This window comes from Prenolepis imparis, unplaced genomic scaffold, assembly GCF_030444845.1.
Source record: "Prenolepis imparis isolate NDT839.2.m4 unplaced genomic scaffold, iyPreImpa1.0 SCAF_14, whole genome shotgun sequence".
In the NCBI taxonomy this organism is placed as follows: domain Eukaryota; kingdom Metazoa; phylum Arthropoda; class Insecta; order Hymenoptera; family Formicidae; genus Prenolepis; species Prenolepis imparis.
Window position 1 is genome coordinate 8,167,083 of NW_028141172.1, and position 20,790 is coordinate 8,187,872.

The 20,790-nt window shown below is 34.2% G+C and overlaps 3 protein-coding genes across 5 annotated transcripts; all 3 read right to left on the bottom strand.

The window, feature by feature from the left end:
• Nucleotides 1–1,043: 1,043 nt before the first annotated feature.
• LOC145945373 (uncharacterized) lies at nt 1,044–3,820 on the bottom strand. Of its 2 annotated transcripts, XM_083054338.1 has the most exons (6): nt 3,332–3,819; nt 3,109–3,217; nt 2,946–3,026; nt 2,689–2,876; nt 1,946–2,606; nt 1,044–1,360 (listed from the first exon to the last, which is right to left on the bottom strand). In XM_083054338.1, the coding sequence occupies exons 4-5, from the start codon at nt 2,725–2,727 to the stop codon at nt 2,307–2,309; spliced, it is 339 nt and encodes a 112-aa protein (XP_082910464.1). In that variant the 5' UTR covers nt 2,728–2,876; nt 2,946–3,026; nt 3,109–3,217; nt 3,332–3,819; the 3' UTR covers nt 1,044–1,360; nt 1,946–2,306. The 2 variants fall into 2 exon arrangements, with proteins under 2 accessions (XP_082910464.1, XP_082910465.1); XM_083054339.1 differs by lacking the exon at nt 1,044–1,360 and having other exon boundaries at nt 2,326–2,606; nt 3,332–3,820.
• A 4,027-nt stretch (nt 3,821–7,847) lies between these two features.
• Nucleotides 7,848–13,485, bottom strand: LOC145945624 (uncharacterized). Its single transcript, XM_083054679.1, has 6 exons — nt 13,398–13,485; nt 12,657–12,803; nt 11,129–11,249; nt 9,262–10,985; nt 8,811–8,997; nt 7,848–8,616 (listed from the first exon to the last, which is right to left on the bottom strand). Exons 1-6 carry the CDS (start codon nt 13,483–13,485, stop codon nt 7,848–7,850), a joined length of 3,036 nt encoding a protein of 1,011 aa, XP_082910805.1.
• An 815-nt stretch (nt 13,486–14,300) lies between these two features.
• LOC145945348 (uncharacterized) lies at nt 14,301–18,992 on the bottom strand. 2 transcript variants are annotated; one of them, XM_083054294.1, is made up of 6 exons: nt 18,817–18,992; nt 17,775–18,734; nt 15,623–15,819; nt 15,382–15,520; nt 14,786–15,283; nt 14,301–14,710 (listed from the first exon to the last, which is right to left on the bottom strand). In XM_083054294.1, exons 3-6 carry the CDS (start codon nt 15,764–15,766, stop codon nt 14,532–14,534), a joined length of 960 nt encoding a protein of 319 aa, XP_082910420.1. In that variant the 5' UTR covers nt 15,767–15,819; nt 17,775–18,734; nt 18,817–18,992; the 3' UTR covers nt 14,301–14,531. The 2 variants fall into 2 exon arrangements, with proteins under 2 accessions (XP_082910420.1, XP_082910419.1); XM_083054293.1 differs by having other exon boundaries at nt 17,770–18,734.
• Between the last annotated feature and the right edge of the window lie 1,798 nt (nt 18,993–20,790).

The following is a 20,790-nucleotide window of genomic DNA, read 5'->3' on the forward strand; positions in this document are numbered from 1 at the left end:
AATTACTAACATTTATTTGCTCAAAATGGCTGCCGCATGGGTTGTTTTGATTGTAGCAGACGAAGAAAGAAGAAAATTACAACTTATACGTAAAAATTTACGTGATTTATCAGACCCTTTTTCAATACAAGAGTCGCAATTTCGTCTTCTGTACAGGTATGCACTTGAAATTTAATATGTAGGTTATTTTGTGACATATACATAAATTTACACAAATATTTACTAATATTATTATTTTTATAATTGTTTAATATGTATTTTTAAAAAAAATTTGTATATTTTTAGATTATCAAAAGATGCAGTGAGGGAACTTTGTGTTCAATTAATATATTGTATTAATATATATATTGTAATAATATATTAATATATTGAGCAAGAAGTTAGAGCAGCAGCAATACCATTTGAGTTGAAGGTATAGATATATAAATAATTATTATATAATAAAATTATTATATTTAATTATTGTTATATTATTATATTAAGGTTTTAGCAACATTGAGCTTTATGGCTTCAGGCTCATATCAAAGGAGAATTGGCCAAGACTTTTTATCATGTATATGCCAATCCTCCAATCCTGAGTAAGGTTCTTCACCAAGTAGTCGAAGGGTTGAACCAAATTATGGGAGAATGGATTAAATTTCCTACGCAACCACAGGAAATGCAACATATTAAAGAGCAGTTAGTTTGACAGTTAAAATATTTATTTACTATTAGGCTGCGTTCGGAAACGTCCCCCGAGTGCATTCCCTCTCTCTCTATATCACTTCTATCTCAGTGATATAGAAAGAGAGGGAATGCACTCGGGGGACGTTTCCGAACGCAGTCTTAATACATACTTTGATCATTCTTTAATGTTTATATCAGTAGCATTTTGATGAATATAGACATTTTTTAAAAAATATATATAATTAATTGTTATAATATATTTTTCATTAAGATTTTGGATTAATTGCCAATTTCCTGGAGTAATAGGGGCTGTCGATGGGGTCCATATAGCGATATGGCCACCGGAAACAATGAGGGAACATTTATATATAAATAGAAAACTTTACCATTCTTTGAACGTGATGCTTGTGAGTATAATATATGTGTATATATATATGTGTATATATATTACTTTGTATAATATATGTGTCTATCTTTATTTATTTAGAAAGAAAGATAAAGATAGACGCATATTTAAGTCTCGCTTAAATCCAAAATGTTGGTGCAACCTGGCCTTAAACACCCTTCCGAACATCCTTCCGAATTTCAATTTTAGATTAGTGATTACAATCTACGGATTTTGGCAGTTAATGCAGGCCATGGAGGCCGCACTCACGATTCAAGGGTTTGGAATGGTTCTGAGGTATCCGCTCATCTGGAAGAACAACATAGGAATGGCAGGACGAGTACATGGCTGTTAGGTATAAACAGAACGCGTCAAGCAGCGAGCAGCAACCAATAAGCGAGGCAATATTTTCTACACCACTGCTAATATTACCTCGCCTATTGGTTTGCTGCTCGCTGCTTGACGCGTCCTGTCTGAATGAGCCTATACTCTGACGGACTTTTTTAAACGTATTGCTGAGAAGGTACACACATTTCAATATGAACAATTAGAAAGATCTATTTGAAGGATCAATTCCGTTACTATATATATACAATATATATATATATATATATATATATAATATCTTTGATAAATTTCTATACAAACTTTTCTAATTATTTTTATAATCAACAGTCATATTAAACTTTGTTTATCTTACAACAAAATAGAATCTTACAACAAAAATAAACAATCTTATTGACAAAAATAATTAGTAGTTATATATACTTACAATCTACGCTTTCTTTGGTTTTTAAGAACAAAATAAAATAAACAATTTAATAACAGAACAAAATAAACTATATAAGTATTAAAAATACTTGAATATATCACGTCAAAATTGATGTTATGTACCTATATTTATTCTGTTTCTTTTTTTCGTAGTTGCAGAAGTTCTTTCATTTCTTTTAGCTCTTGTAGAATGCCTTTTTGAGTCTCAAGCGTATCTTGTCTCACTTGCTGTTCTTCACGATTCAGTTCAAGTGTCTGTTCCTGAACGCGTAGCATCAAATGTGATATTTCGCTTAAAGATTTTATTTTTTCTGATAACACAAAAGGTAGCTTTTCTTCATTCTTCTTTTTCATCTGTTTGATTTCAAAACGATTGTAGGAACAATCTACCTTTACCTTCTTTTTATTCAATAATTCAGATTTTGTACATCTGTTATCACAGCTGCCGGCAGTTGTAATAGATGGATCGCTACAGTTGACGACTTTAGAAAGTGGGTTCTGCAGTAATCCTGCCTTTCGTTTTTTTTTTTGATTCGCAACTCGCGTTTTCTTTATCATCATCTACTGCAAATGGAATGCCACTATGGGTATGTGTAGTAGAATTGCCGAAGTCGACATCTTCGATATAAATAACTGGCAATTCTTCCATCGATTGGCTCGATCCAGCTTTCGAACTCTCGATATTGAAGGTTTCATTAACGTCTACTATCTCCAAATTATTCATGATTTCATCTTGTAAAATTCTTTCATGCCCAGGGACTTCTTGATGAGGTACATTAGTTCCCTTAATAATAATAATAATAATAATAATAATAATAATAACAATCATAATAATAGAAGAGAGAATAATCATAGTGGCCAATTACCTTCTTTGACTGAAATCCTGCTTGAGGTATATTTGCCATCCCAGCTGCCTCGGGAGTTAGAATTTCCAACAGTTGTTCCTCAAGATCAGTAAAATTAACTATTTTTGGAGTCCACCGCCAGTGCTTTGTGTATTTCTCCTTCTATTCGTTTCCTTTTTAAATACGTACATTTTCCAATCCGATCAACTCTATGGAAAAATATAAATATATATGCACTGCTTTTAATATTCTTCGTGTATTGTTTTACAAATCAGTACCTTAATCCATTCTTGTACAGTTTTAATCGGTCCTTCTCCGGAGCTATTTAGCTTATTTGTTATTTCTTCCCATATATCTTTCTGCAATGTATAATTAATAAAATATAATAATTTTGAATATTGAATACAAATATATACGAAATTATTATCTTTATATAATAACCAATTCTTTCCGGCTTTCAGACTTTCTTGAAACTCGACCTCTTATTATTTTCGGATGCTGTTTTAGCGAACTCAGCAGAATATCCCGCTGCTTGTATGTGACATTCATACTAAAATAATTAATTGTATAAATTATATTAAATTATGGCTAATAATACAACATATATAAATGAATATAGAGTAATACGGTATAATGTAATATAATTAATAGTATTAATACATACTTGCAATTTCAACAATCCAAATGCTGTACAGATATGTAACAAGATTGGTTATTTATTGTGTTGAATACTCTTCAAGATATTTTGAGGTTACAGGATAGAGGTGAAAGTGGTTTCTAACTATGAATTTTTCTGGTTATTTCACTTTTCCACTTTGTAAGTACACGATCACTCTCAGAGCATATGTGAAAATTGGAAATGTTCACGTGAGATTATGAATTGTGGAAAATGAAAAGTGAAAAAATTCATCAATTCTTACGCGATCGCTGCCCAGGTCTGCTTTGTGTATTGCCAGTCCATATCTATAAGGTCTATGTCTGATTGGTTTCTGCCTTTCGGTAGTCAATCAACGTCATTGAACTATATACTTACTGGAATCCCTGATAAAAAAAATCGATAGAAAATAACAGAAAACGATTACATCGTTTTTAATCGTAGTTATGAATCGAAAGTTAACGAAAGAATATCGTAAATGTACGATTGATTCTCTAGCGTTTCCTTTCGTAAGTATCCTAATAATATGTTACCGTTTCTTATCATTTCTTTTCGCTGACCCATACAGCATTGAATGATTGTAGAAACATATTGCATAGATCTAACATTATAATATTGCATGTGAGTTGTGAAAGATGTCGATTATCTCGTAAACGATGCATAGTAGCAATTTTTTACTAGATATGATTTTGATTACAAATAACCTCTACTATGTAAATATGCAAAAAAATTATAGGTATCCATTTAAAAAAACTATGTTGACCTTTATAACTCGAAAAGGTCACGAGTAAAAAAAAATTTTTTACATGCACTTTGTAGCTGACTTAAAGCCATGCAAATTTCTCTTATTAAACTTTCTTGTAACTTTGATCAGTTGCGAGATATTTGCTCGGACACTTATAAACAAACACCCTGTATATATATATATATATATATATATATATCCATCAGTGTGTTTTGTGACATGTACATATTCAGACTTGGCAGCGGATTTGTCATGATACCACCGACACATTGAAGAGGAGTGATACAACACTTGTAGAGTTTTAAGTGGTGCATCCTAATTAATATTTAATATCTATTCTTAATATTTTCTCCATTGTGCGCAGGGCCTTAATTATAAACACATTGAGAGTTTTTAAAATAATTAGAATAAAAACAAAATTTTTTAATAATCTTAATTTATATTAAAGTTAATAAACATCTAACTATATGCATATAACTAAAATAAATATTTGAAAATAACAATAACAAAGATTGCTTTACAAATAGTTTAGATAATAGATTGCCTAATAAGCACTTTTTAATCCGAAAGATTTATTTTTCAATAAACGTATTTTCTTTTTTTGATCGTTAACATAAATAATTTGTCTTTTGAATATAAATATATCGACGTAAAATATTATAGAAGAAATTACAAGGTTTAATACGTTCGGAGCAAATGTTTGAGATAGTTAATTCTTTATAAGGTACCCATTTTAAAATTATTTCTAATAAATGTTCATCAGTCATAGTCGAGGATGCAAAGCACATATATCAAAATGTGCTTGCAAATGACCTTTAACTAAAGAAATATAGTTAAATATACTATTTGAAGGACTTTCTAAAATTCCAAAAGAAAGAGCTTTATTTTGATATAAAATGAATACTGACCATTATCATCAGTAGGATAAGCTTTTAAACAATTACTACAAGCGTATTTTTTCCGTAAAACATAAGAAATTGTACTTCCTAGTATGTTGTTTAAAACATTACATTTTAATGTATTCGTTATTGGAGTAACATCAGTGTAATTTTGTGTATTTTCATAAATGGATGAATACATACAGTTCTTTGGCGAGATAATTAAATCATTTTTTTCCTCTTTTTCTTTTAATAAAAAAATTTAATGTAATGCTCATCATTATCATCTTCATAATTTTTTTTTGTTTTTTGAGTGTCCATAAATGAAAATTGACATAACTTAACGTGTATCACAATTAACGTAATTAGTTGTAGACAACGTTTAGCTTCTAAAGCAGTTGGATTTATGTTTCCATGTCGACGTAAAGTCGAAAACAAATTTTCTATCGCATCTTGATTAAGGCAAGAAGTTAAAAAAAAATTATATCCATTTTTAAGTAACAAATCCATTAGTGTTATAGTATTTAAAACTGAAATTTTTATGTCCGTCTGAACTGATTTCTATGACTTGCCAAATATTTTCTATTAAGTTTAAAAAATTATCAAGAATAGCTATTTTTAAGTTTTTATTACTTAAAAATATAACTTTACTTTGGTGTCTGCTATTCATTACATCAAATCAAGCTCGAACCTTTCTTATAAACCAAGCTGTAGTTTCAGCTTCTTTATCCATTACCATTTTTAGTCCAATTAAAGTTTCCAGAGCAACGGCAGTTTTTACACTAAATATATGTGCTGCTACTTTCATTTTATTAAAAGAAGAAGGTTTTAAAATCTTACAAGTGTAGGGAGGGCACATCAAAGATAGCGAGCTGATATTAAATCGCAGTTTATTCATCAAAATTACAACTTAATTATACGGCTTAATCGTAAACGCGGATTTTACATCGGTGGCCGGCCGTCTGCCGTTCGCTTAGTCGAACCGTTCTGTTCGAGGGCAGGCGTGGAATTGCCTCTTTATCATTAACTAACTCTACACCCGAAATCGTCGATGCATAAACAAACGCAGGCCGGGTCGACGGGACGCAGCGTCTTGAGTATTGCGAACCTCTTGAAGAGGCAACGCGTCGCACTTAAAGTATCGCCGAGTTATATACTGTTCGCACGCGTGGTTTTAATGTGGCGCCTTTCCATCTGGACAAAAACGTGGACGGATAAGTTCACGAACGCACCAGCGCCATTATACACTTCGTCCCTATATCCCTAAATATATACCACACACTCTCTCACGTACCGTTGTCTGAAGCAGACGTAGTATTATACCAAAGACTGATACCATAGTTAGTTGTAAGATAGATTGTTATACAATATATTTTTACATACCAAAAACGACCAACGGAGTATATTAATCTGCCCGGTGTCTAGTAGTAGTAAATCGGCGGCTAGTGGAATAGGTAACTAAAATACATGAACCCCCACATTAAGTGGCCCTATGCCCATCGATTCTCTACGTGCGTGGGAATGGCCCTATGCCTGTCGATCTCGAAACCCTTACAATTCGGCCAGCCTGACCATTAATCGTCCCGATTAATCGTGCGCGTAAAAAGAAAAGAAAAATTTTACTGCTAGGCAAAATCTGCAACTAAACTTAAACTTAAATTTAATGTAAACCTACTTGATATAAGCTTAATACAACTTAATCTAACTTAATCTAACATAAACATTATTATTGTTATACTTGGGCCGGTATTCATAGTCCGATCTTATATTTAAGATCATCTTAAGTCTGGTCAGAAGTTGACTTAAGATCCCATTCAACCAATCAAATGGCTGCGTAGCATCTCAAGCTCGGACTTAACGACGATCTTAAATATAAGATCGGGACTATGAATACCGGCCTTAAATCTACATTAAGCCAGTGTCCATGAGTGCATATTTGATGCTTTCCATGTTCCGCGATAAGGCTTTTGCGATAACTGAAATCCTTGAACATCTTTTATTACGTATCGGTCATTTCTAAGTACGCGATCAACCTGATACGGACTTTTAAACTTTGGTATCAGTTTTTGAGAGACACCCGGTGAATTATCGAAATTCTTTATCATCACTTTATCGCCTACTTGATATTTTTTCGCGGCTTTATGTTTACGATCGTAAGCTTGCTTATTCGCGTCTTGACTTTTTTGGATTTGCTTGGTCACTTTGTCACGCACGCATGATAAATTTCGGGATATCTCGATTTGCCCGTTAACTTCTACGCATCTCGTAGCTCGTCAATTACTCGACCACGTTGCCGCATTCCAAAAAGTAACACGCTCGGGTATTTGTTCGTGGCTTTCGACACGGTATTATTACATGCAAATTCTACGTCCTTAAGAGTATTATACCACGATGTCTTCTTCTCGTCTGTTAATTTCGCTATCATCGGTAATATTGTACGATTGAATCTCTCGACCTGACCATTCGCTTGAGGTGAAGCGGTGGCGATTTTCACATGTTGTATGTTCTTATCGTCTAAAAATTATTCAAATTCACGCAACGTAAAGCAACTGCCTCGATCCGAAATAATGCGTAATGGACGATTATAATACTCGAAATATGATTGGAGGCATTTTATGGCTTCTGCTGCGTTGGTGCTCTTAGTAGCGTATAACTTAACATATTTCGTAAAGGCATCGACAATTAAAAAAATATATCGATTTTTGCTAGAGCTTGACCTTGATGCGGGAGTTAAATGGTCGATGTATATTGTAGCGAATGGTACACTACTTTTCGGTATGTTGTGTAGTGATCCTTCGGTCTTTCCGGAATTCGGCGTAAAAGCGATACACTTGAGACAACTCTTAAGATGCTTTTCAACCTTCGACTTCATCTCCGGGAACCAATAACTACTTAAAATATTTCAAATCGTTTTCTCGACGCCAACGTGACTCATTTCATTGTGATATTTATGGATAACGCTCGTTTCTAACATGGCGGGAACGTAAAACAAAATCTGCCCTTGATGTTTCTTATACACTAATCTGTTTCTCATTTCGAATAATTTGCTTTCCGAAAGTTCTAACTCTTTACGAATCTTTAGAATTGCAGGGTCGTCGTTTTGACATAACGCGAGATTTTTATCGAAAGAATTATCTTCGATCACAAAGACTTGCCGACTCAATGCATCTACGTGCAGCATTCGAGAACCTGATCTATGCTCGATAATGTAATCATAATTTTGCATCTCTAATACCCATTGTGCGATGCGGGGGTTGGTCTCTTTTTTATTTAATGTCAGACTTAATGCTTGACAATCGATAATAATTTTGAACTTTAATCCGAGTAAATATGTTCGGCGAAGTGCATAAACTATCGCTAACGTCTCTAGTTCGAAACTATGATATTTCGATTCTGCCTCGGTCGTTCTTTTCGAAAAATAAAATACAGGGTGCAGTTTCCGATCTGCCTTTCTTTGCAATAGAATCGCCCCGAATCCAGCTGAACTCGCGTCGCAGTGGAGCTCCGTCTCGTCTCGCAGGGAATACAAGCTTAATATGGGTGCATCAATTAATCGAGCTTTAAGCGCTTCAAATGCTTGTCTTTTTGTCTCTTTAAAACGAAAATCCGCATTTTTCTTTGTCAGGTCGTACAGCGGTTTCGCTATAATTGAGAAGTTTTCAACAAACTTCCTAAAATAAGAACATAGGTCCAAAAAGCTTTGTACATCTCGAACATTTCGTGGATCCGGAAATTTTTTTATCGCTTTGATATCCTGCTCCGTGGGTCGTATACCTTCGTTAGTTATTGTATAACATAATAATCTAACTTTGTTTGAAGGAATCGACATTTATCTAAGCGTAACTTTAAACGGTTCGCGACGAACAGTTTGAAAACCTTTTCAAGTACCTGAAAGTGGTGCTCTATCGTCTCCGTTGCGATGAGAAAATCGTCTAAGTATACCGATATTTCTCCTGCGTCAATTTGATCCTTGAATATTTGTGTGACATAACGTTGAAACTTAAGAGGAGCGCCCTTTAGCCCGAATGGCATTCTCACATACTTGCACTGCCCTAACGGCATGACAAACGAAGTATATTTTATCGAGTCTTCGTGCATTTTAATGTGAAAAAACCCGTCTTTGAGATCCAACGTCGTAAAATATTTTTTCCTTTCTAATAAATCTAGTTGGTCTTCAATTAGCGGAAGCGGAAAATTATCGCGGGTCGTTATTTTATTAAGAGTTCAAAAATCTATACACATTCTCATTTCTCCGTTTTTCTTTTTCATCAAAACAACCGGCGACGCATATTCGGATGTACTCTCTCTAATAATACCTTTGGCAATCAAATCGTCTAAAATACATCGCAGCTTGGCTTTCTCGTCATACGAAAGTCTACGCGGTGCACACGAAAATGGTTCATCGTTTGTAAGCGTAAGTTTCATAATGTTTTCCACTGCGGAAATCAGTGGTCTTTGCGGATTAACATAACATTTTTCAAACAATTCGCGTGCTCGCGCTTTTATCTCAATCGAAAGATCTTCGTTAATACGCACATCCTGCGGAGATACGTGAGTGTCATTATCATCTATGTCAATATTCATAATATCGACAACTTCATTTTTTAACGATAGTTTCGCTAACTTCATAAAATCGCGTCCTAAAATCATAGAATTTTTTATTGTTTCATCCGGAACAACGCGCAATACAATGTTATAATTTTCGCTATTGAATATGAGCGTCGCTTCTACACGACCCAGCACTTTCAATCCGCTACCGTTAACGCCGCAAAAACGTTCATGTCCTGAATCGCTAAACATATACTTCCGGGGAATATAACATTCTTTGACAAAGCAAATAGGACTTCCCGAATCAATTAGCGCGTTAAAATCCATTTTAAAGTTACTGTCCTTTTCGTCTATCAGCAATTCTACTCGTCGTCGGAAATCGTCGTCCTCTCGCTGCTCCTGCGTCACGCAATTGATGTCTTCTTTCGGGGGGCATTGCTTCGCTCGATGACCGAATTTTCCGCACTTGAAACAGGATCCTCGTTCCCTCTTTGGCTTCCTACAGTCTGCTGCAAAGTGCCCAATCTCGTTGCAATTGTAGCACTTTTTTGGTGGATTTGCCTTCTTAGGTTTACGTTGCTCTCCGTGCTGCTGCTTGTTTCTTCCTGTCGCCGGAGGGCCTTCGCGACGTTGTGCAAAAGATCGGTGAGATTCTTTCGGCGGCGGAACGCTTGTAAATGCAGTCAGCATAGCGTCCACCGACTGATAACATTGCACCCTCGCCTGTGTGCGTGGTTCCTGGCTGGAAATGCCTTCCATGACGTAACTAATGATTTCTGTGTCCGAAACTGGCACTCGGTTTACTAGCGTCATCTTATCGTACAAATAATCTGCGAACATTTCACCCGCGTTCCAGACTCTTGCCTTGAGTTCGCGTCGCAAAGTCAGTTGATCTGGCCGTTGCCCGTACATTCTTCTTAGCTCTCGCAGGAGGTCGTCACAGCTTAGTTCGACACAGTCAACTCTCGAATGGTACCACTTTAACGCTTTGCCGCTCAATCTGCTGCACACCAGCGCTTTCGCTCTGTGGTCGTCCAAGTCATAAGAGGAGAGTAGTTTCTTTACTTGCTTCTCCCATCGATCAAAGTCTAAATTATTGCCGCTAAATTCACCGACCAAATCTTTGAGCTCTTGCCATTTCTTCACGCCGAGTCGAGCGGATGTATCTTCCGATCGTGGTGACATTCTCAATAGCTCTAATTCTCTTCTCAAAAGTTCGGCCTCGCGCGCGGCTAAGTCTCTTTCCTTCCGTAAGAGTTCGACTTCACATGAGGTAGAGACGGTGGTTTGAGCGCTCGTCCCTGGTTGAGGTTCGTCGAGTTGCACTTCATGCGTCTCGTCGTGAGCGGATTCTGTTAAGCTTAATTCTTCGGGCGGGACACCTGCCTCCATCAGCCGTTTTACTAGCTCGGCTTTTAACCCGAACGTCGACAAATTTCTATTCCTCAGCTTCTCCTTAAGTTCTACCACGTAAGTGTGCTCATCTTGATTCCTTTCACAGACAGCACGTAAGAGATCACAAAGATCACACGTCAATCCGTTCGCACGTAATATGTCACGGTTTAGAAAGTGTAACTTCATAACGAGAGTTCAAAAACTTCGGAGTTCACAAGGCGCATAAATCGAGTTCAATACAGTCCGCACGGTTTTTTTTCTTTCTTAAATGTGTTGCACTGTCTCATAAACATAACATTGCCAGGATCATAAACACGAACCGGACTTACGACAGGCACACAAACCGGGCGCTTAACATAAACTGCATACACGACATAAAGCATAAACATAACATAAAGCGAGCACGCAACATAAATGGCTTCTTCTTAATTCGCCCGCGACTTAATAAACATAACTTTTCGCGATTTCCTCGTAAAGATCGTTGAAATGTCCATAAAACTTAACGTAACGCCGGTTTAACACCGATGGAATCCCACTTCTGAATTTTTGTAGGGAGGGCACGTCAAAGATAGCGAGCTGATATTAAATCGCAGTTTATACATCAAAATTACAATTTAATTATACGGCTTAATCGTAAACGCGAATTTTACATCGGTGGCCGGCCGTCTGCCGTTAGCTTAGTCTAACCATTCTGTTCGAGGGCAGGCGTGGAACTGCCTCTTTATCATTAACTAACTCTACACTCGAAATCGTCGATGCATAAACAAACGCAAGCTGGGTCGACGGGACGCAGCGTCTTGAGTGTTGCGAACCTCTTGAAGAGGCAACGCGTCGCACTTAAAGTATCGCCGAGTTATATACTGTCCGCACGCGTGGTTTTAAGTGGCCCTATGCCCATCGATTCTCTACGTGCGTGGGAATAGCCCTATGCCTGTCGATTTCGAAACCCTTACACAAGGGACACTCCCGCGGTGTTATCTCTGTATTTTAAAAGTGCTTATATTTTTGAATAGTACTCATCCTAAGTATCACCATGGTATATGCCATTCGCTCTCAAAATAAAAAAAAGAGAGGAAAGAAAAAAAAAGATCGAAAATCGATATTCAAAGTGGAATTCCAGCAGCCCATAAACAGGTGATCTAGACGATACTCACGCGAATAAATTATACTAATTGAAAGATCACATTTTTTTTCTTTTTTTTTCATTTATTTAAATAAAAATAATCTAGTTTAAAATTTTTCCGCCTTCTAGTGCATTACTCTAGGCTCATATCGATTGGTGTCTAAAACAAATATTGTAGCCCTAGATGTGATCTTTCAATTAGTATGAGTTACTCGCGTGAGTATCGTCTGAATCACCTGTTTATGGGCTGCTTAATTTCACTTTGAATATCGATTTTAGACCTTTTTTTTCTTTCCTCTTTTTTTATTTTTTTTATTTTGAGAGCGAATGGCATATACCATGGTATCTAGAATGAGTATTATTAAAAAATATAAGCACTTTTAAAATACAGAAATAACACCGCGGGAGTGTCCCTTGTCAGTTGTTAAATTTGGTGCTAATTTTAAATCACTATACGTCATTGTTAAATTGCATCTAATTCTTCAAGCTACTTAAATCGTACTTCATTACATGGTAAATTTTCAGACTGTACAATTGATAGTATATATACAATTGCTATTATGATTATGGAATTATTGGTTAACGCCATTTGTAGATTTTTTAACAGATGTGGAATATCTGGAAAAATATAAAAAGAGTTCGTACGGGATGATCGATGATCTATAAACGGTACGACGTTATTCCTCGAAACATTTATTCCTAAGTTGCGCCATATAGCTTGATTTTTTGGACCCATTTCACAGACTAATCCATGAACTTTAAAACCTATTTTTTCGACTTCTTCAATAATCTCTAGAAGTAATTGGGTCATTACACTTTTATTTAAAGATTTAGATGTCAGGTCAAAATAATTTGCTTCCAGTTTTCTGTTAGTCCTCTGAGCATAAAAACAAGAGAAGTGCTTATTTTTGTATTTTCTTCACACGTTGTTTGTCCAATAAATGACCTTGTAGTTGTAGATTAAAAATATTTTTTTAAATTTTAACGTACTTTAAATTGAATTTAAAAAAAATAGGTTATACGCCAACCAATTATATAGAGGAATAGCTAAATAACAAAACATGAGAAAAAAATTATGTCATTATTATTACAATTTTCGGTAATTATGCAGAATAGGGCCTTTTCCGAATTTTGATATTTTTTTGCAATTTCTTTGTTGTGACTCCCACAATAATAATCAATGGGGGAAGTTCGAAAAAACGCATAATACGTTTTACTTTGCGTAGGAATGTTGCTAATCTTTTTGGTATCTTTTTATGAAACTATCGCAGAAAGGCAAGGTTACGCTCCATCTCCCGGTGCTGTCAGTGCAAAACTAGGTTTATATTTGAAAAAATTGACATGGGTTTGCAACTTTTCACGCGAAGCGAGGTCCATCTTCATCACCTTGTGCTTTCAGCGCGAAATGAGGTCTATATTTGCGAAATTCCACATGGGTTTGCAACTTTTCACTCGAGACAAGGTCCACCCCCATCACCCCGTGCTTTTAGCGCGAAACGAGGTCTATATTTGCGAAATTTTACATGGGTTTGCAACTTTTCACGCGAGACGAGGTCCATCCCCATCATCCCATGCTTTCAGCGCGAAACGAGGTCTATATTTGCAAAATTTCACATGGGTTTGCAACTTTTCACGCGAGACAAGATTCACCCCCATCAACCCGTGCTTTCAGCGCGAAACGAGGTCTATATTTCAAGATCTAAAGTTTCGAATCCATGTGGAATTTCACAAATATAGACTTCGTTTAACACTGAAAGCACGGAGTGATGGGGGTTGACCTTGCTTCGCGTGAAAAGTTGTAAACCCATATAAAATTTTCCATATATTGATTTTTTCCGCCCGGGTAAAACTTTTTTGAGTTATTCAGGATTATAACCTTGACAACATGTATCAAGATCAAAGCGATTCGAGCGGTAAAGGTAAACCTTTAACTAAAGATCCGGAAAGTCATTTTAGAAAAAAGACATTAAAAAATTAGTTGATTACGTTGGTTTTGGACTCCCCCCCATTAGTTATTATTGTCGGAGTCACAACAAAGATTTTTATCAAGGAAATTGCAAAAAAATATCAAAATTCGAAAAAAGGTAATTACACAATTTTCTTATTACTAACACTATTATTATCATTATTATCATCATTATTATTAAAATCATTATTATAATTACAATTATTATTATTTTTATACAATTAAAAATATATTTTATATTATTAAGAAGACTGTAAGAAAAATACTTATTAATACTCATATACAAATAAAAATGTACAGAGGGTTGGTTAATAAGTTAACTATTTCCATAAAAAAAACTTTATTGCCATTTGGAATGAGTGGAAACTCTTTTTTGATCGCTAAAAATTAATATGTACAATTGAACTGCAGAAAACAGTTAGATTGTTACCAACTCATTGCCATCATACATGTTTTGTAATATATAAACTTTACTTTCTATTACACATACATATACCTGTGGTAACATCATACTCAAGGGATGGTTGAATGTCCGTCTATTTCATCCATCAAAATTACACAATCACTTTGATGCGTAGATGAATGAGTTTCTTTTTTTTTACCATTAATGGAAGGACGTTCTTTAACAGACCAGGAGCGAAATCAAGTTTATTGATATGTCTGCATAATGTAGAATAAGATGGTATTGATAACTGAAGATCTTTTTTCAAATATAAATAGGCCTTCCATCCAACTGTAAACAGAAAGTATCAAAATTAGTGTTTATCTCAAAAACTAACATTATTTTATTTTAAATTGAGTAAATTACCAGCATATCTTATTTGTGTTGCAAGTTTCAAACATTGAGGAGACCATTTTGTTTTTGGATTAGATAATCCTACAGCAAATTCCTTGAAATATGGAATCTTTTCAAATTTTTCAGATAAGGTAGACCATTTTCTCTTATAAGATTTCATTTTTTTTGTCATTTTTAGTCTTAATAATTTTTCATTTTCATATTTCGACTTTAGCATATTAGCTTTTGCTTGCTCTTTTTTTAATTGCAGTTGCAAGTATTTTATTTCATTAGCTTGTCGGATAGTACCTTGTTCATTAGAAATATATTTTGTTTGTAACATAAATGTGTCACTGTCATCATCAGTTTGAATGCTTGTGTCTGTAACCATTTTTGCTGATGGAAAACGTTTATTTTGTGAATTTCCACACACATCGATAACATTATCATTATTCTTAATATTAGTTGAAATCATCAGATTAAAATCTTGAACATAATCATTTTGAAGATTTTTGTGAGGAGTTTGTTGCTCTGCAAATAATAAATGTATTTAAAAAAATAATAAATATCCACAGATATAGTAATAAAATAAATATCCATTGGATAAAAAAATAATAAATTATTCTTACCGTCAGCTAACTGATTATTATTTAATGTAATTGTTGGGTTATTTTGATTATTATAAAAAATGGTTGGAACCGCATTTGGTTTTAATTTTCGCCATTTATCCTGTCGTTGGCTTTCAAATTGAGAGTCATCAAAGTGACGCTACACAAAAAAGTGATAATAAAAGTGATAATTAATAGTTTGCTTGAAATATTTATATTATTATAAAATTTTTAATTGAGACATATTAATTAATTTACATACCTCACATAACCTCGAAGTCGGTTTTATATTTTTGCCGCATTTTTCAATCCATATTTGTTTTCTTTTCTCATCTCTAGGAAAAGTAAACATGCGGAAACCATGTTCAGTACGATTTTTACAATTTTGCGCACAGCAGGCTACCATTGTCTCTTGCAACTTGCAGCTACCTCTTGCAATTCACGCGCATACACATAGGCCTAGTTTACATCGTGCACTTGATACGCGTATCAAATAGTCAAGGTCTGTGGATGGAGGGGGAATGAGGAGAGGTAAGGGGTGCTCTCCAGCTACGGAACACAGTGTGACACTGTGTTACACAGTGTCGCCTTGTAGCTGGAATGCTATTTAGCTATTTCATTTCACCACCAGAGTACTTTACAATATTTGTCACTAAATTTACCGATGTATATGTACAATTATGTTTAACAATTTGTAATAATTAAAAATCGCAGTAGATATTTTCGCTGTAAAAATATATATTTTGTAACAAAATTTTTTTATGAATAAATTTATTTATCAGATATATAGAAGAGACTAAAAAAAACTTATGTAAATTCATAAAATTATGTAAATTAAATTGTTATAAAAAATTAATAAAATTAAGTTTTTTTCTATAATTATTCAAATTACATAATTAGTTTCGTGCAAAGAGCGATTAAAAGAAAAAAACGCGCGTAAGCATCCATTCAATTTAAGAACTTTTAACTATATATCTCCTAACTATATGGTCTATTAATTTTCATTAATTATAAATAAAATAATTATTTCTTAAATTATATAACATGAGACTATATTCCTAAACTTGCTTATACAATTTTTCAACGATTGCAATATTAATTTTTTTAAATTATGCCTCATCCTAACTATATGCTTAATTAATTTTTATTAATTATAAATAAAATAATTATTTTTTAAACTATAAGACTATATTCCTAAATTTGCCTAAATAAGTTTTTAATGATATTAAAAGTTTGTTAATTATGTCTGCTAACTATATGCTTAATTAATTTTCTTAATTATAAATAAAATAATTATTTCTTAAACTATGAGACTATTACTACATTTACGCGAGTGTTACTTCTGTAGTAACTTACTCAAAAGCCTAGTCTACAATGGCAGTAAGCAGTATAGAGTAAGCAGTAAGCAGTAAGCAGTATGAAATGGGAATTGCCCATTTCGTTACTCCCGGTCTTTACATCCACTAAAAACAGTATACTCTCTATTCCTACAGCCTTGTTATTGCCATTGTATACTGTTTTTAGTGGATGTAAAGACCGGGAGTAACGAAATGGGCAATTCCCATTTCATACTGCTTACTGCTTACTGCTTACTCTATACTGCTTACTCCCATTGTAGACTAGGCTAAATACAAGTTACGATAATTTGAGTAAGTTACTACAGAAGTAACACTCGCGTAAACATAGTATATATTTATAAACTTGCCCAAATAAATTTTCAACAATTGCAATATTAAAATATTTTCAATTATATCTGCTAACTATATGAGACTATATTCCTAAACTTGCCCAAACAATTTTTTAACGATTGCATAATAAATAAAAATAAGAAATATTAAATTTGTCTGCTAAGTATATATACAGAGATCACCTACGGATACCAATCCATAGAAAATAAAAGAATGGTAACAAATGTAAAAATGTTGGTAGCTATGGAGCGACGATACAGTCGTACATAGCATTTTAGCTGTGTACGCTTGTGTCGACTTGTGTCGTAGTTGGAAAGCACCGAGTCGTAGGCCGGTATTCATAATCGGTTCTTATATTTAAGAATGTCTTAAGTACAATCTTAAGATGTGATTAACCAATCACAGAGCCGTATTTGCATCTTAAGACATTACTTAAGACGGTCTTGAAATAAGAACGGACTATGAATACCGGCCGTACACTGTGTTAAGGCCTGTGTACATAGCTGGAAAGCACCCAAGGTCTTCGCATCCACTTCAACGATTTGGCACGAAAATAGCGGCGACTATAGCTCAGATGATTAACTATATAAAGTTTCGAATTATAAATGATCAAAATAATACTACAAAAACAAGAAAAAGCATTTAAAAAAATTTTTAAATATATTCTACTTAATATATTCTAATAATTACAAAAAATCGATAAAATAATATATTTACATACCTCACATAACCCAACATTCGGTGTTGGATTTTTATCACATTTCTTAATCCACAAATATTTTCGTTTCTCATCGAGGAAACAAAAATTTTGCACAACAACCTGGCATATTGCAATTTTTTCTTATAAAAATTCTTACTTTGCTTTATGGATGCACAACGTGACACGTGACTGTTTCGTTACTCGTTCACTCACACAACTAATAGCCATAGTACTACGTACACCAACATAGACTCGCTGTCTCGAAAATGGCGGCCGTGCGAAGACCTTACCTCTCCTCATTCTTCTCCATCCACGGACCTTGCAAATAGTAAATAACTAGTATATTGGTTCAGTTATTGGCTGATTAGCTCAAATGCACTACTTGATACGCGTATCAAGTGCTCGATGTAAACTAGACTATTATAATAACTAATGACCGCATTCAGCAGACTCAACCGCTAAGTAACAATGAAACGTGATTGGTTTCTACTTTCAGATCCAGCCAATCAGCATCAAATGACATCGGAAAATTGCTCACAGATGTCTATACTAAAAATCGCTAAAGGCCATCGCACACGAATTTCCGTAACCGTAAGCATAAGACGTAACGTAAGAATTATTTTATGTCTACAATATGTGTATATATTTATATATATTACATATTAATATTCTTTAAAATTATTAAATATCAAATTAAGGCTCTGTAAGAGCAAGTATAATCGTCCGCCATTTTCCGTCCAACCGTATGTAAAAGTTAGGTTCTCGCATATATAGGACACGTACGTCAATACGCCTTTCGGTCTCGCGATTAACCTAAAAATTAAACTTAAATATTTATTCCTTAAACGCGCGACAGTAAAATTCGTGTTATAAGTGTTGTATTTTTCGTTAATCAACGCTTCGTGTCTCGATTTCATTGCCGTATAGTCCTACTTGGATTTTTTTGATTGTCGTCAGTTGACATTTTACAAACAGCCAAACTTAATCTAAAAACACAAAATATGAAAATATGACAAAACTGCAATATGAAGACAATTTTTTGCGATGAATATTATTTAAATAACATACCTTCGATCCTTGAAATTGCTCCAAAAACGTGCTGATCCAAATACGTGCAATAAAACGGAGACACGATGTGTTGATTTACGAAAAATACGACACTTATAAAACAAATTCTACTGTCGCGCGTTCAAGAACACACCTTTAATCAATTAAAAATCAATCAATACTTATTTTGAGTTTCACATAAGTTTAATTTTTAGGTTAATCGCGAGACCGAAAGGCGTATTGACGTACGTGTCCTATATATGCGAGAACCTAACTTTTACATACGGTTGGACGGAAAATGGCGGACGATTATACCTGCTCTAAAGCCTTGTGTCCACGATGCTAGAAATCGGTCCAAGTTCTCGGACCGAGACGTTTGTAGCCAATAAAATTGCCGCTTTTCCGTAAAAGCTGCAAAATAATTGGCTATAAACGTCTCGGTCCGAGAACTCGGACCGATTTCTAGTATCGTGGACACAAGGCTTTACAGAGCCTAAAGGTGCAATTTCATGGAGCGAAGAAAAGCTAGCGTTTCATCCCCTCTTCTCAATTTTTGACGAAATGGCTGTATTCAGCGAAGATACGCTCAAAGTTGGACACAAACTAACTTTTAGCGAAGCAACGTGCAAAGCCGAATTTGAAATCAAAGCTAAATTTTGTCAGGCAGTATTGTTCAGAATTGAATTGGAATTGGGAATCTTATTACTGCCCATCTTAAAGAACTCGATCCTCAATTGGTAGACAACGTAATGTTGCAAATATTACAAATTATAAATGCTGCAAAGCAAAAAAGTAATAGAAACTAATAATAATGTAAATGCAATATAAACTATTGTGTCAACTATTGTGAATATTTCCAGTAAACGCTACATATTCCTTAAATATTCCATTCGTATTCCGGAATACGAATGGAATATTTAAGGAATACTTAGCATTTACTGGGTTTATGCAGTTGCATTATTTTTTATTATTTATATTATATTATTATTAAAACATTTATTACATAATTTAATAGAAAAGTACATGTAAATAAAAGTAAAGTATTATTTTTTTATATTTATAGTTTATTTATAATTCCTTGAGAGTATAATATAATTATTTAGGTCCTGTGCCAAACTAGGCCATACTGTAATTTTAGTTTGATTTTATTTAGTTCTATTATTTTGTCACGGCACTGCTCCCTCATTATTAAAATAACGGCAAAATTCATCTCTAATTTCTATGCTATTGTTTAGTACTCATGTTTGATCCACAATTCGAAATATCTTTGTAGAAGTTGCAACCGCTATGCGTCGTCTCCTTTCTGCTGCAACTGCAATTGCCACTGAATGTCTATATTGTTCTATATACTTGTATTGATTATTATAATCCATTTTTAAACGCGGTTAATTATTAAAGAGAACTTCGCAAAACGGAGCAGTCAAAAAATTTTTATTTTTGCTTTTCAACGCTGTTTTGTATTGCGATAGAGTGGGGATGAAACGCTAGCTTTTCTTCGCTCCATGAAATTGCACCTTTAATCAAATCATACATAAATCAGATATATACCGGGTGTCCCATTTTAAAGGACCCACTCAAATATCTCAGAAACACTGCGTTAAATCAAAAAATGTTTCCTACAAAAGTTGTAGGATTTCGAGGGGAACATAACATAGTAATATTCATATGACTTTGGATGGCGTCTCCAAGGTCAAGTGAAGGTGAGAATAAATTTTTTAAATGGAAACCCATATTTTTTATTATAACATCTTTTTCTACTAATTAATTTGAACAACTTTTATCTGAAGCATTTTTTTATTTTCTTCAAAATTCACCTTCTCACCTTCAAATTCTCACCTTCACTTGACCTTGGAGATGCCGCCCAAGGTCAAATGAATATTACTATGTTATGTCCCCCTCGAAACCCTACAACTTTTGTAGGAAACATTTTTCGATTTAACGCAATGTTTCTGACAATGATATTTGAGTGGGTCCTTTAAAATGGGACACCTGGTA